The sequence below is a fragment of the Nerophis lumbriciformis genome, linkage group LG06 (assembly GCF_033978685.3).
Source record: "Nerophis lumbriciformis linkage group LG06, RoL_Nlum_v2.1, whole genome shotgun sequence".
Classification (NCBI taxonomy): Eukaryota; Metazoa; Chordata; class Actinopteri; order Syngnathiformes; family Syngnathidae; genus Nerophis; species Nerophis lumbriciformis.
Window position 1 is genome coordinate 3088451 of NC_084553.2, and position 13511 is coordinate 3101961.

The following is a 13511-nucleotide window of genomic DNA, read 5'->3' on the forward strand; positions in this document are numbered from 1 at the left end:
CAAGAAAAGCTGGCTACTTTCCGTGCATATTGTAAAAACAAGATAGCTGAAAAAAAGATCCGGCCAGAGAACATTATCAACATGGACGAGGTTCCACTGACTTTTGATATTCCTGTGAACCGCACTGTGGATACAACGGGAGCACGTACGGTGAATATTCGCACCACAGGGAATGAGAAGTCATCCTTCACTGTGGTTCTAGCTTGCCATGCTAATGGCCAGAAACTTCCACCCATGGTGATATTCAAAAGGAAGACCTTGCCAAAAGAGACCTTTCCAGCCGGCGTCATCATAAAAGCTAACTCGAAGGGATGGATGGATGAAGAAAAGATGAGCGAGTGGTTAAGGTAAGTTTAAGTTTACGCGAAGAGGCCGGGTGGCTTTTTTCACGCAGCTCCGTCCATGTTGATATACGACTCCATGCGCGCCCACATCACGCTGGTTTTAATATATTATTAAAGTTTGACTGACCTATTTGACTGTTTTTTTGACATTCCTTTAGCGCAGTTAGATGCGGCTTACAACACGGGGCGGCTTATAGGTGGACAAAGTTTTGAAATATGCCGTTCATTGAAGGCGCGGCTTATAACCCAGGGCGCCTTATGGTGCGGAAAATACGGTAGATATCAACATGTATTAAATATCAACATGTATTAAATATCAACATGTATTAAATATCAACATGTATTAAATATCAACATGTATTACATATCAACATGTATTAAATATCAACATGTATTAAATATCAACATGTCTTAAATATCAACATGTATTAAATATCAACATGTATTAAATATCAACATGTATTAAATATCAACATTCATGTGCTCTGCGAGTTAAATGCATTAGTAAAACTGCTGCACAATTCATAAAGATGTTGTTGACATGTTAGTACTTTTCTCTTAGTAATGTGCTGTTGTATGTTGACTTGTTAGTAATGTGCTGTTGTATGTTGACTTGTTAGTAATGTGCTGTTGTATGTTGACTTGTTAGTAATGTGCTGTTGTATGTTGACTTGTTAGTAATGTGCTGTTGTATGTTGACTTGTTAGTAATGTTCTGTTGTATGTTGACTTGTTAGTAATGTGCTGTTGTATGTTGACTTGTTAGTAATGTGCTGTTGTATGTTGATGATAATGACTGAATGTTTGGTGTATGATTATGAGTGAATGTTTGGTGTATGATGATGAATGTATGAATGTTTGCTGTATGATTATAAGTGAATGTTTGGTGTATGATTATGAGTGAATGTTTGGTGAGTGAATGTTTGGTGTATGATTATGAGTGAATGTTTGGTGTATGATTATGAATTCATGTTTGGTGTATGAATGTTTGGTGTATGAATATGAATGAATGTTTGGTGTATGAATGTTTGGTGTATGATTATAAGTGAATGTTTGGTGTATGATTATGAGTGAATGTTTGGTGTATGATTATGAGTGAATGTTTGGTGTATGAATGTTTGGTGTATAATTATGAATTCATGTTTGGTGTATGAATGTTTGGTGTATGAATGTGAATTAATGTTTGGTGTATGATTATGAATTAATGTTTGGTGTATGAATGTTTGGTGTATGAATATGAATGAATGTTTGGTGTATGAATGTTTGGTGTATGATTATAAGTGAATGTTTGGTGTATGAATGTTTGGTGTATGATTATGAGTGAATGTTTGGTGTATGAATGTGAATTAATGTTTGGTGTATGATTATGAATTCATGTGTGGTGTATGAATGTTTGGTGTATAACTATGAATGAATGTTTGGTGTATGAATGTTTGGTGTATGAATATGAATGAATGTTTGGTGTATGAATGTTTGGTGTATGATTATAAGTGAATGTTTGGTGTATGATTATGAGTGAATGTTTGGTGTATGATTATGAGTGAATGTTTGGTGTATGAATGTTTGGTGTATAATTATGAATTCATGTTTGGTGTATGAATGTTTGGTGTATGAATGTGAATTAATGTTTGGTGTATGATTATGAATTAATGTTTGGTGTATGAATGTTTGGTGTATGAATATGAATGAATGTTTGGTGTATGAATGTTTGGTGTATGATTATAAGTGAATGTTTGGTGTATGAATGTGAATTAATGTTTGGTGTATGATTATGAATTCATGTTTGGTGTATGAATGTTTGGTGTATAATTATGAATTCATGTTTGGTGTATGAATGTTTGGTGTATGAATATGAATGAATGTTTGGTGTATGAATGTTTGGTGTATGATTATAAGTGAATGTTTGGTGTATGATTATGAGTGAATGTTTGGTGTATGAATGTTTGGTGTATAATTATGAATTCATGTTTGGTGTATGAATGTTTGGTGTATGAATATGAATGAATGTTTGGTGTATGAATGTTTGGTGTATGATTATGAGTGAATGTTTGGTGTATGAATGTGAATTAATGTTTGGTGTATGATTATGAATTAATGTTTGGTGTATGAATGTTTGGTGTATGATTATGAGTGAATGTTTGGTGTATGAATATGAATGAATGTTTGGTGTATGAATGTTTGGTGTATGATTATGAGTAAATGTTTGGTGTATGAATGTTTGGTGTATGAATGTGAATGAATGTTTGGTGTATGATTATGAATTCATGTTTGGTGTATGAATGTGAATGAATGTTTGGTGTATGAATATGAATGAATGTTTGGTGTATGAATGTTTGGTGTATGAATGTTTGGTGTATGAATATGAATTAATGTTTGGTGTATGAATGTTTGGTGTATGATTATGAGTGAATGTTTGGTGTATGAATGTGAATTAATGTTTGGTGTATGATTATGAATTAATGTTTGGTGTATGAATGTTTGGTGTATGAATATGAATGAATGTTTGGTGTATGAATGTTTGGTGTATGATTATGAGTGAATGTTTGGTGTATGATGATGAATGTATGAATGTTTGCTGTATGATTATAAGTGAATGTTTGGTGTATGATTATGAGTGAATGTTTGGTGAGTGAATGTTTGGTGTATGAATGTGAATTAATGTTTGGTGTATGATTATGAATTCATGTTTGGTGTATGAATGTTTGGTGTATAATTATGAATTCATGTTTGGTGTATGAATGTTTGGTGTATGAATATGAATGAATGTTTGGTGTATGAATGTTTGCTGTATGATTATAAGTGAATGTTTGGTGTATGATTATGAGTGAATGTTTGGTGAGTGAATGTTTGGTGTATGAATGTGAATTAATGTTTGGTGTATGATTATGAATTCATGTTTGGTGTATGAATGTTTGGTGTATGAATATGAATGAATGTTTGGTGTATGAATGTTTGGTGTATGATTATAAGTGAATGTTTGGTGTATGATTATGAGTGAATGTTTGGTGTATGATTATGAGTGAATGTTTGGTGTATGAATGTTTGGTGTATAATTATGAATTCATGTTTGGTGTATGAATGTTTGGTGTATGAATGTGAATTAATGTTTGGTGTATGATTATGAATTAATGTTTGGTGTATGAATGTTTGGTGTATGAATATGAATGAATGTTTGGTGTATGAATGTTTGGTGTATGATTATAAGTGAATGTTTGGTGTATGAATGTTTGGTGTATGATTATGAGTGAATGTTTGGTGTATGAATGTGAATTAATGTTTGGTGTATGATTATGAATTCATGTGTGGTGTATGAATGTTTGGTGTATAACTATGAATGAATGTTTGGTGTATGAATGTTTGGTGTATGAATATGAATGAATGTTTGGTGTATGAATGTTTGGTGTATGATTATAAGTGAATGTTTGGTGTATGATTATGAGTGAATGTTTGGTGTATGATTATGAGTGAATGTTTGGTGTATGAATGTTTGGTGTATAATTATGAATTCATGTTTGGTGTATGAATGTTTGGTGTATGAATGTGAATTAATGTTTGGTGTATGATTATGAATTAATGTTTGGTGTATGAATGTTTGGTGTATGAATATGAATGAATGTTTGGTGTATGAATGTTTGGTGTATGATTATAAGTGAATGTTTGGTGTATGAATGTGAATTAATGTTTGGTGTATGATTATGAATTCATGTTTGGTGTATGAATGTTTGGTGTATAATTATGAATTCATGTTTGGTGTATGAATGTTTGGTGTATGAATATGAATGAATGTTTGGTGTATGAATGTTTGGTGTATGATTATAAGTGAATGTTTGGTGTATGATTATGAGTGAATGTTTGGTGTATGAATGTTTGGTGTATAATTATGAATTCATGTTTGGTGTATGAATGTTTGGTGTATGAATATGAATGAATGTTTGGTGTATGAATGTTTGGTGTATGATTATGAGTGAATGTTTGGTGTATGAATGTGAATTAATGTTTGGTGTATGATTATGAATTAATGTTTGGTGTATGAATGTTTGGTGTATGATTATGAGTGAATGTTTGGTGTATGAATATGAATGAATGTTTGGTGTATGAATGTTTGGTGTATGATTATGAGTAAATGTTTGGTGTATGAATGTTTGGTGTATGAATGTGAATGAATGTTTGGTGTATGATTATGAATTCATGTTTGGTGTATGAATGTGAATGAATGTTTGGTGTATGAATATGAATGAATGTTTGGTGTATGAATGTTTGGTGTATGAATGTTTGGTGTATGAATATGAATTAATGTTTGGTGTATGAATGTTTGGTGTATGATTATGAGTGAATGTTTGGTGTATGAATGTGAATTAATGTTTGGTGTATGATTATGAATTAATGTTTGGTGTATGAATGTTTGGTGTATGAATATGAATGAATGTTTGGTGTATGAATGTTTGGTGTATGATTATGAGTGAATGTTTGGTGTATGATGATGAATGTATGAATGTTTGCTGTATGATTATAAGTGAATGTTTGGTGTATGATTATGAGTGAATGTTTGGTGAGTGAATGTTTGGTGTATGAATGTGAATTAATGTTTGGTGTATGATTATGAATTCATGTTTGGTGTATGAATGTTTGGTGTATAATTATGAATTCATGTTTGGTGTATGAATGTTTGGTGTATGAATATGAATGAATGTTTGGTGTATGAATGTTTGGTGTATGATTATAAGTGAATGTTTGGTGTATGATTATGAGTGAATGTTTGGTGTATGAATGTTTGGTGTATAATTATGAATTCATGTTTGGTGTATGAATGTTTGGTGTATGAATATGAATGAATGTTTGGTGTATGAATGTTTGGTGTATGATTATGAGTGAATGTTTGGTGTATGAATGTGAATTAATGTTTGGTGTATGATTATGAATTAATGTTTGGTGTATGAATGTTTGGTGTATGAATATGAATGAATGTTTGGTGTATGAATGTTTGGTGTATGATTATGAGTAAATGTTTGGTGTATGAATGTTTGGTGTATGAATGTGAATGAATGTTTGGTGTATGATTATGAATTCATGTTTGGTGTATGAATGTGAATGAATGTTTGGTGTATGATTATGAATGAATGTTTGGTGTATGAATGTTTGGTGTATGAATATGAATGAATGTTTGGTGTATGAATGTTTGGTGTATGAATGTTTGGTGTATGAATATGAATTAATGTTTGGTGTATGAATGATTGGTGTATGATTATGAGTGAATCTGTGGTGTATGAATATGAATGAATGTTTGGTGTATGCATGTTTGGTGTATGAATATGAATGAATGTTTGGTGTATGAATGTTTGGTGTATGAATATGAATGAATGTTTGGTGTATGAATGTTTGGTGTATGACTATGAGTGAATGTTTGGTGTACGAATGTTTGGTGTATGAATATGAATGAATGTTTGGTGTATGAATGTTTGGTGTATGATTATGAGTGAATGTTTGGTGTATGAATATGAATGAATGTTTGGTGTATGAATGTTTGGTGTATGACTATGAGTGAATGTTTGGTGTACGAATGTTTGGTGTATGAATATGAATGAATGTTTGGTGTATGAATGTTTGGTGTATGAATGTTTGGTGTATGAATATGAATTAATGTTTGGTGTATGAATGCTTGGTGTATGATTATGAGTGAATCTGTGGTGTATGAATATGAATGAATGTTTGGTGTATGCATGTTTGGTGTATGAATATGAATGAATGTTTGGTGTATGAATGTTTGGTGTATGACTATGAGTGAATGTTTGGTGTACGAATGTTTGGTGTATGAATATGAATGAATGTTTGGTGTATGAATGTTTGGTGTATGATTATGAGTGAATGTTTGGTGTATGAATATGAATGAATGTTTGGTGTATGAATGTTTGGTGTATGATTATGAGTGAATGTTTGGTGTATGAATGTTTGGTGTATGAATATGAATTAATGTTTGGTGTATGAATGTTTGGTGTATGATTATGAGTGAAAGTTTGGTGTACGAATGTTTGGTGTATGAATGTTTGGTGTATGAATATGAATGAATGTTTGGTGTATGAATATGAATGAATGTTTGGTGTATGAATGTGAATCAACGTTTAGTGAATAAATGTTTTGTGTATGAATATGAACATGAATGTGACTGTATATGAATATGAATGTTTTAATGTGAATGCATTTTCCGTGTATGAATATGAATGTGAATGTTTGAATGTGAATGTATGTGAATGTGAATGAATGTTTGGTGTATGAATGTTTGGTGTATGAATGTGAATGAATGTTTGGTGTATGAATGTGAATGTATGAATGTGAATGGATGTTTAGTGAATGAATGTTGGTGGTGGTTGGAAAAACCGTGGGAGCAAAATTGACATCAGTCTACATTCACTACAAATGTAGCTTACCACCATCATTTTTTATTATTAATATTAAATGTAGTCTATTTTTATTATTAATTTTAAATGTGGCTTACCACCATCATTTTTTATTATTAATATTAAATGTAGTCTATTTTTATTATTAATTTTAAATGTGGCTTACCACCATCATTTTTTATTATTAATATTAAATGTAGTCTATTTTTATTATTAATTTTAAATGTGGCTTACCACCATCATTTTTTATTATTAATATTTAATGTAGCCTATTTTTATTATTAATTTTACATGTCGCTTACCACCATCAAAGTATCTATTGTTATTCATATTAAATGTTGCTTACCACTATTAGGTTGTTCATTATTATTATTATTAGTAGTAGTATTACGTGTCGTTTACCACCATGAATGTGTATTTTAATTCATGTAACTTACCACCATCAACATGTCCGTTATTAGTAATAATAAAAGTAGCTTACCACCAATAATGTGTGTATTATTATTCATATTAAACATAGCTTGTGTTTATTATTATTAAAACATAGCTTGTGTTTATTATTATTATTATTATCATTAAAGGTAGCTTATACCACTGATGTGTTTAATAGTATTTCTATTAAATGTAGCTTGTGTTTATTATTATCATATAAATACACTGCAGGACTGCTTGTATCGCACATGATATCACACACATGTAAACACTGCAGGACTGCTTATATCGCACATGATATCACACACATGTAAACACTGCAGGACTGCTTATATCGCACATGATATCACAAACATGTAAACACACTGCAGGACTGCTTGTATCGCACATGATATCACACACATAAGTAAACACTCTGCAAGACTGCTTGTACCACACATGATATCACACACACGTGTAAACACGCTGCAGGACTGCTTGTATCGCACATGATATCACACACGTGTAAACGCGCTGCAGGACTGCTTGTATCGCACATGATATCACACACATGTAAACACTGCAGGACTGCTTATATCGCACATGATATCACACACATGTAAACACTGCAGGACTGCTTATATCGCACATGATATCACACACATGTAAACACACTGCAGGACTGCTTGTATCGTACATGATATCACACACAGGTGTAAACGCGCTGCAGGACTGCTTATATCGCACATGATATCACACATGTAAACACACTGCAGGACTGCTTGTATCGTACATGATATCACACACACGTGTAAACGCGCTGCAGGACTGCTTGTATCGCACATGATATCACACACATGTAAACACTCTGCAAGACTGCTTGTATCGCACTTGATATCACACACATGTAAACACACTGCAGGACTGCTTGTATCGCACATAATATCACACACATAAGTAAACACTCTGCAGGACTGCTTGTACCGCACATGGTATCACACACATGTAAACACTGCAGGACTGCTTGTATCGCACATGATATCACACACATGTAAACACTCTGCAAGACTGCTTGTATCGCCCTTGATATCACACACATGTAAACACACTGCAGGACTGCTTGTATCGCACATGATATCACACACATGTAAACACACTGCAGGACTGCTTGTGTCGCACATGATATCACACACATAAGTAAACACTCTGCAAGACTGCTTGTACCACATGATATCACACACATGTAAACACTGCAGGACTGCTTATATCGCACATGATATCACACACATAAGTAAACACTCTGCAGGACTGCTTGTACCACACATGATATCACACACATGTAAACACACTGCAGGACTGCTTGTATCGCCCATGATATCGCACACATGTAAACACTCTGCAGGACTGCTTGTATCGTACATGATATCACACACACACGTGTAAACGCGCTGCAGGACTGTTTGTATTGCACATTATATCACACACATGTAAACACTCTGAAAGACTGCTTGTATCGCACTTGATATCACACACATGTAAACACTCTGAAAGACTGCTTGTATCGCACTTGATATCACACACATGTAAACACACTGCAGGACTGCTTGTATCGCACTTGATATCACACGCATGTAAACACACTGCAGGACTGCTTGTATCGCACATGATATCACACACATGTAAACACACTGCAGGACTGCTTGTGTCGCACATGATATCACACACATAAGTAAACACTCTGCAAGACTGCTTGTACCACATGATATCACACACACATGTAAACACTGCAGGACTGCTTATATCGCACATGATATCACACACATAAGTAAACACTCTGCAGGACTGCTTGTACCACACATGATATCACACACATGTAAACACACTGCAGGACTGCTTGTATCGCCCATGATATCGCACACATGTAAACACTCTGCAGGACTGCTTGTATCGTACATGATATCACACACACACGTGTAAACGCGCTGCAGGACTGTTTGTATTGCACATTATATCACACACATGTAAACACTCTGAAAGACTGCTTGTATCGCACTTGATATCACACACATGTAAACACTCTGAAAGACTGCTTGTATCGCACTTGATATCACACACATGTAAACACACTGCAGGACTGCTTGTATCGCACTTGATATCACACGCATGTAAACACACTGCAGGACTGCTTGTATCGCACATGATATCACACACATGTAAACACTCTGCAGGACTGCTTGTACCACACATGATATCACACACATGTAAACACTCTGCAGGACTGCTTGTACCACACATGATATCACACACACACGTGTAAACGCGCTGCAGGACTGCTTGTATCGCACTTGATATTACACACGTGTAAACACACTGCAGGACATTTCACATTAAGCCCATATAATCACATATTTGCTGATATCGCATGGATATTGATAGACTTTTCTAAAGCTTGTGTTTGTCTTTTTGTTCCATGCAGAGGTCCGAGAGGAACATCTTCTTCCTGAGTGTAGCTCTGTGATGGAGTGGGAGGAGTCAGAGCCCGCCTACATTAAAGAGGAGGAGTCAGAGCCCGCCCACATTAAAGTGGAGGAGTCAGAGCCCTTCCACACTAAAGAGGAGGAGTCAGAGCCCTTCCACACTAAAGAGGAGGAGTCAGAGCCCTTCCACACTAAAGAGGAGGAGTCAGAGCCCTTCCACACTAAAGAGGAGGAGTCAGAGCCCTTCCACACTAAAGAGGAGGAGTCAGAGCCCGCCCACATTAAAGAGGAAGAGGAGGAGCACAGCATCAGTCAGGAGGCGAGTGTCCCTGTGAAGAGTGAAGATGAAGATGAAGAAGAAGGAGACGAGATGTCAGACAGCGAGGACAGAACATCACTTTCTGACGACGAAGACCCTCAAAGTCACGTCAACAACACCCGCTTGAAGTGCTCTCAGTGTGACAAAACCTTTAGTTGCAAGAAGTACCTGCGAGGACACCTGAGGATCCACACCAGGGAGAAACCCTTCAGCTGCTCCTTCTGCGGCAAGAGATTCAAACTGAAGGAACACGTCACCAGCCACATGAGGAACCACGTCGCGGAGAAACCCTTTTCCTGCGCCGTGTGCAAGACCAGCTTCAGCGTGCCCTCCGCGTTGGCCATGCACATGAGGACGCACACGGGGGAGAAACCCTACAGCTGCCCGGCGTGCGGGGAGAAATTCTCCCAAAAGGGGAACCTGAAGAGACACTCCAGGATGCACTCGGGGGAGAAACTCTTCGACTGCTCCGTGTGCGGGAGACACTTCTCTCAGAAGGGCCACTTGATGTCGCACGCGCGGACGCACACCGGCGAGAAACCCTTTTCCTGCTCCGTGTGCAGCACACGTTTCAACGTCAGGTCGGCGCTGGTGAGGCACGTGAGGACACACGCTCGCGAGACTTCCTCACGAAAACGCTGAAAACAACTAAGCAGTATCACCTACACACTGATAACAGCTATACAGTATCACGCTGGTAACAACTAAGCAGTATCACCTACACACTGATAACAGCTATCCAGTATCACGCTGATAACAACTAAGCATTATCACCTATAATACTGATAACAATTAACCAGTTTCGCGCTGATAACAACTAACCAGTATCACCTACACACTGATAACAGTTATCCAGTATATCACGCTGGTAACAACTACGCAGTATCACCTACACACTGATAACAGCTATCTAGTATCACGCTGGTAACAACTAAGCAGTATCACCTACACACTGATAACAGCTATCCAGTATCACGCTGGTAACAACTAACAAGTACCATGCTGTTCACTACTAACTAGTATCACGCTGATAACAACTAACCAGTATCACCTGCACACTGATAACAACTAACCAGTACTGCGCTGATAACAACTAACCAGTATAACCTACACAATGATAACAACTAACCAGTATCACACTGATAACAGCTATCCAGTATCACGCTAGTAACAACTAAGCAGTATCACCTACACACTGATAACAGCTATCCAGTATCACGCTGGTAACAACTAAGCAGTATCACCTACACACTGATAACAGCTATCCAGTATCACGCTGATAACAACTAAGCATTATCACCTACATACTGATAACAACTAACCAGTTTCGCGCTGATAACAACTAACCAGTATTACCTACACACTGATAACAGCTATCCAGTATCACGCTGATAACAACTAACAAGTACCATGCTGATCACTACGAACTAGTATCACGCTGATAACAACTAACCAGTATCACCTACATACTGATAACTAACCAGTATCGTGCTGATAACAAATAACCAGTATCACACTGATAACAACTAACCAGTATCACGCTGATAACAACTAACTAGAATCACAGTGATAACAACCAAACAGTATCACCTACACACGGATAACAACTAACCAGTATCATGGTGATAACTATTAACCAGTATCACACTGATAACAGCTATCCAGTATCACGCTGATAACAACTAAGCATTATCACCTACATACTGATAACAACTAACCAGTTTCGCGCTGATAACAACTAACCAGTAATACCTACACACTGATAACAGCTATCCAGTATCACGCTGATAACAACTAACAAGTACCATGCTGATCACTACTAACTAGTATCACGCTGATAACAACTAACCAGTATCACCTACATACTGATAACAACTAACCAGTATCGTGCTGATAACAAATAACCAGTATCACACTGATAACTAACCAGTATCACCTACACACGGATAACAACTAACCAGTATCATGGTGATAACTATTAACCAGTATCACACTGATAACAGCTATCCAGTATCATGCTGGTAACAACTAAGCAGTATCACCTACACACTGATAACAGCTATCCAGTATCATGCTGATAACAACTAACCAGTATCACCTACACACTGATAACAACTAACCAGTATCACGCTGATAACAACTAACAAGTACCACGCTGATCACTACTAACTAGTATCACGCTGATAACAACTAACCAGTATCGTGCTGATAACAAATAACCAGTATCACACTGATAACAACTAACCAGTATAACCTACACAATGACAACAACTAACCAGTATCATGCTGATAACAACTAACTAGAATCACAGTGATAACAACCAAACAGTATCACCTACACACGGATAACAACTAACCAGCATCATACTGATAACAACTAACCAGTATCACCTATGATTCTTTCACTATCCTAGCATCTACTACTACTGTTAATATTCATGTTTTACTCATGTTTGTACTTGACTTGTATTGTTATTAATACTAGTACTTTACTTGTATTTTGTACTAATTGTAGTATTTTACTTGTGTTGTTACTAATGTTAGTACTTGACTTGTATTGTTGCTAACATTAGTACAATATTTGTATTGTTGCTAACATTAGTACTTTGTATTGTTAGTAACAATACAAGGAAGATACCAATTAGCAATACTAGTACTTTATTTGTACTGTTACTAAAAATAATACTTGACTTGTATCGTTACTAATAGTTGTATTTGACTTGTATTGTTACTACTATTAGTATTTGTATTGTTACTAATATTAGCATTTGTTGCTAATAGTATTTGACTGGTATTGATGTTAATATTAGTATTTTACTAATATTAATACTATTAGTACTTTATATGTAAAATGAGTACTTCACTTGTCTTGTTAAAACACAAATGCACTTTTTGTATTCAATGCAGATTTTTTCCAGTTTATCCAGGGAAATACTGGCAGTGTGGATGATGTCATCGTCTCATTAGCATAATTGATGGATGATGTCATCGTCTCATTAGCATAATTGGCATGACGTGACGTTGAGACAATTCTGCAACAACAAATCATGAAAAGCGGAACTAATAAGTTTGGAAATGCAAATGACTTTTCCATATTTGTTGTATTTACTTGACTTTTCCCTCCATGACGTCTCCCAGGACTCTTGTGGTGGCAGTGCGTCAAAGAAAATGAAAGCAAAGTGAAAGTGTTGTTGCACTTCAAGGATTAAGAAGATATCTACTCTAAGCAGCATAGTGGTCTCATTATTGACACTCTAGGTCTTCCCCTCCCTTGCCACGCCCCTTCCTGTGTGCAAGCCACGCCCCTTCCTGTGTGCAAGAATAAAAGTTGAATCTTTGTGTGAGTGTACTAGATATTTATTTACTTCATTATTTCACTTCTGACTTACACTAAAACCGGACTAAGACTTACACTAAAACTGGTCCAAGACTTACACTAAAACTGGACTAAGACTTACACTAAAACTGGTCTAAGACATGCACTAAAACTAGAAAAGACTTACACTAAAACTGGTCTAAGACTTACACTAAAACCGGACTAAGACTTACACTAAAACTGGTCTAAGACT

General features: G+C 35.8%; 1 protein-coding gene across 1 annotated transcript; it reads left to right on the forward strand.

Moving 5' to 3' along the window:
* The first annotated feature begins 9625 nt into the window (after positions 1-9625).
* LOC133608411 (uncharacterized) lies at positions 9626-13265 on the forward strand. Its single transcript, XM_061963624.1, has 2 exons — positions 9626-10533; positions 13081-13265. Exons 1-2 carry the CDS (start codon positions 9664-9666, stop codon positions 13123-13125), a joined length of 915 nt encoding a protein of 304 aa, XP_061819608.1. The 5' UTR covers positions 9626-9663; the 3' UTR covers positions 13126-13265.
* The last annotated feature ends 246 nt before the right edge of the window (positions 13266-13511 follow it).

What these genes read in the sequence shown, in the direction of transcription:
- LOC133608411 (XM_061963624.1), top strand. Translation starts at nt 9,664, where the DNA reads ATGGAGTGGGAGGAGTCAGAGCCCGCCTACATTAAAGAGGAGGAGTCA. An exon ending in TCAACGTCAGGTCGGCGCTG is followed by an intron (nt 10,534 to 13,080) that starts GTGAGGCACGTG and finishes GACGTCTCCCAG; the next exon opens with GACTCTTGTGGTGGCAGTGC.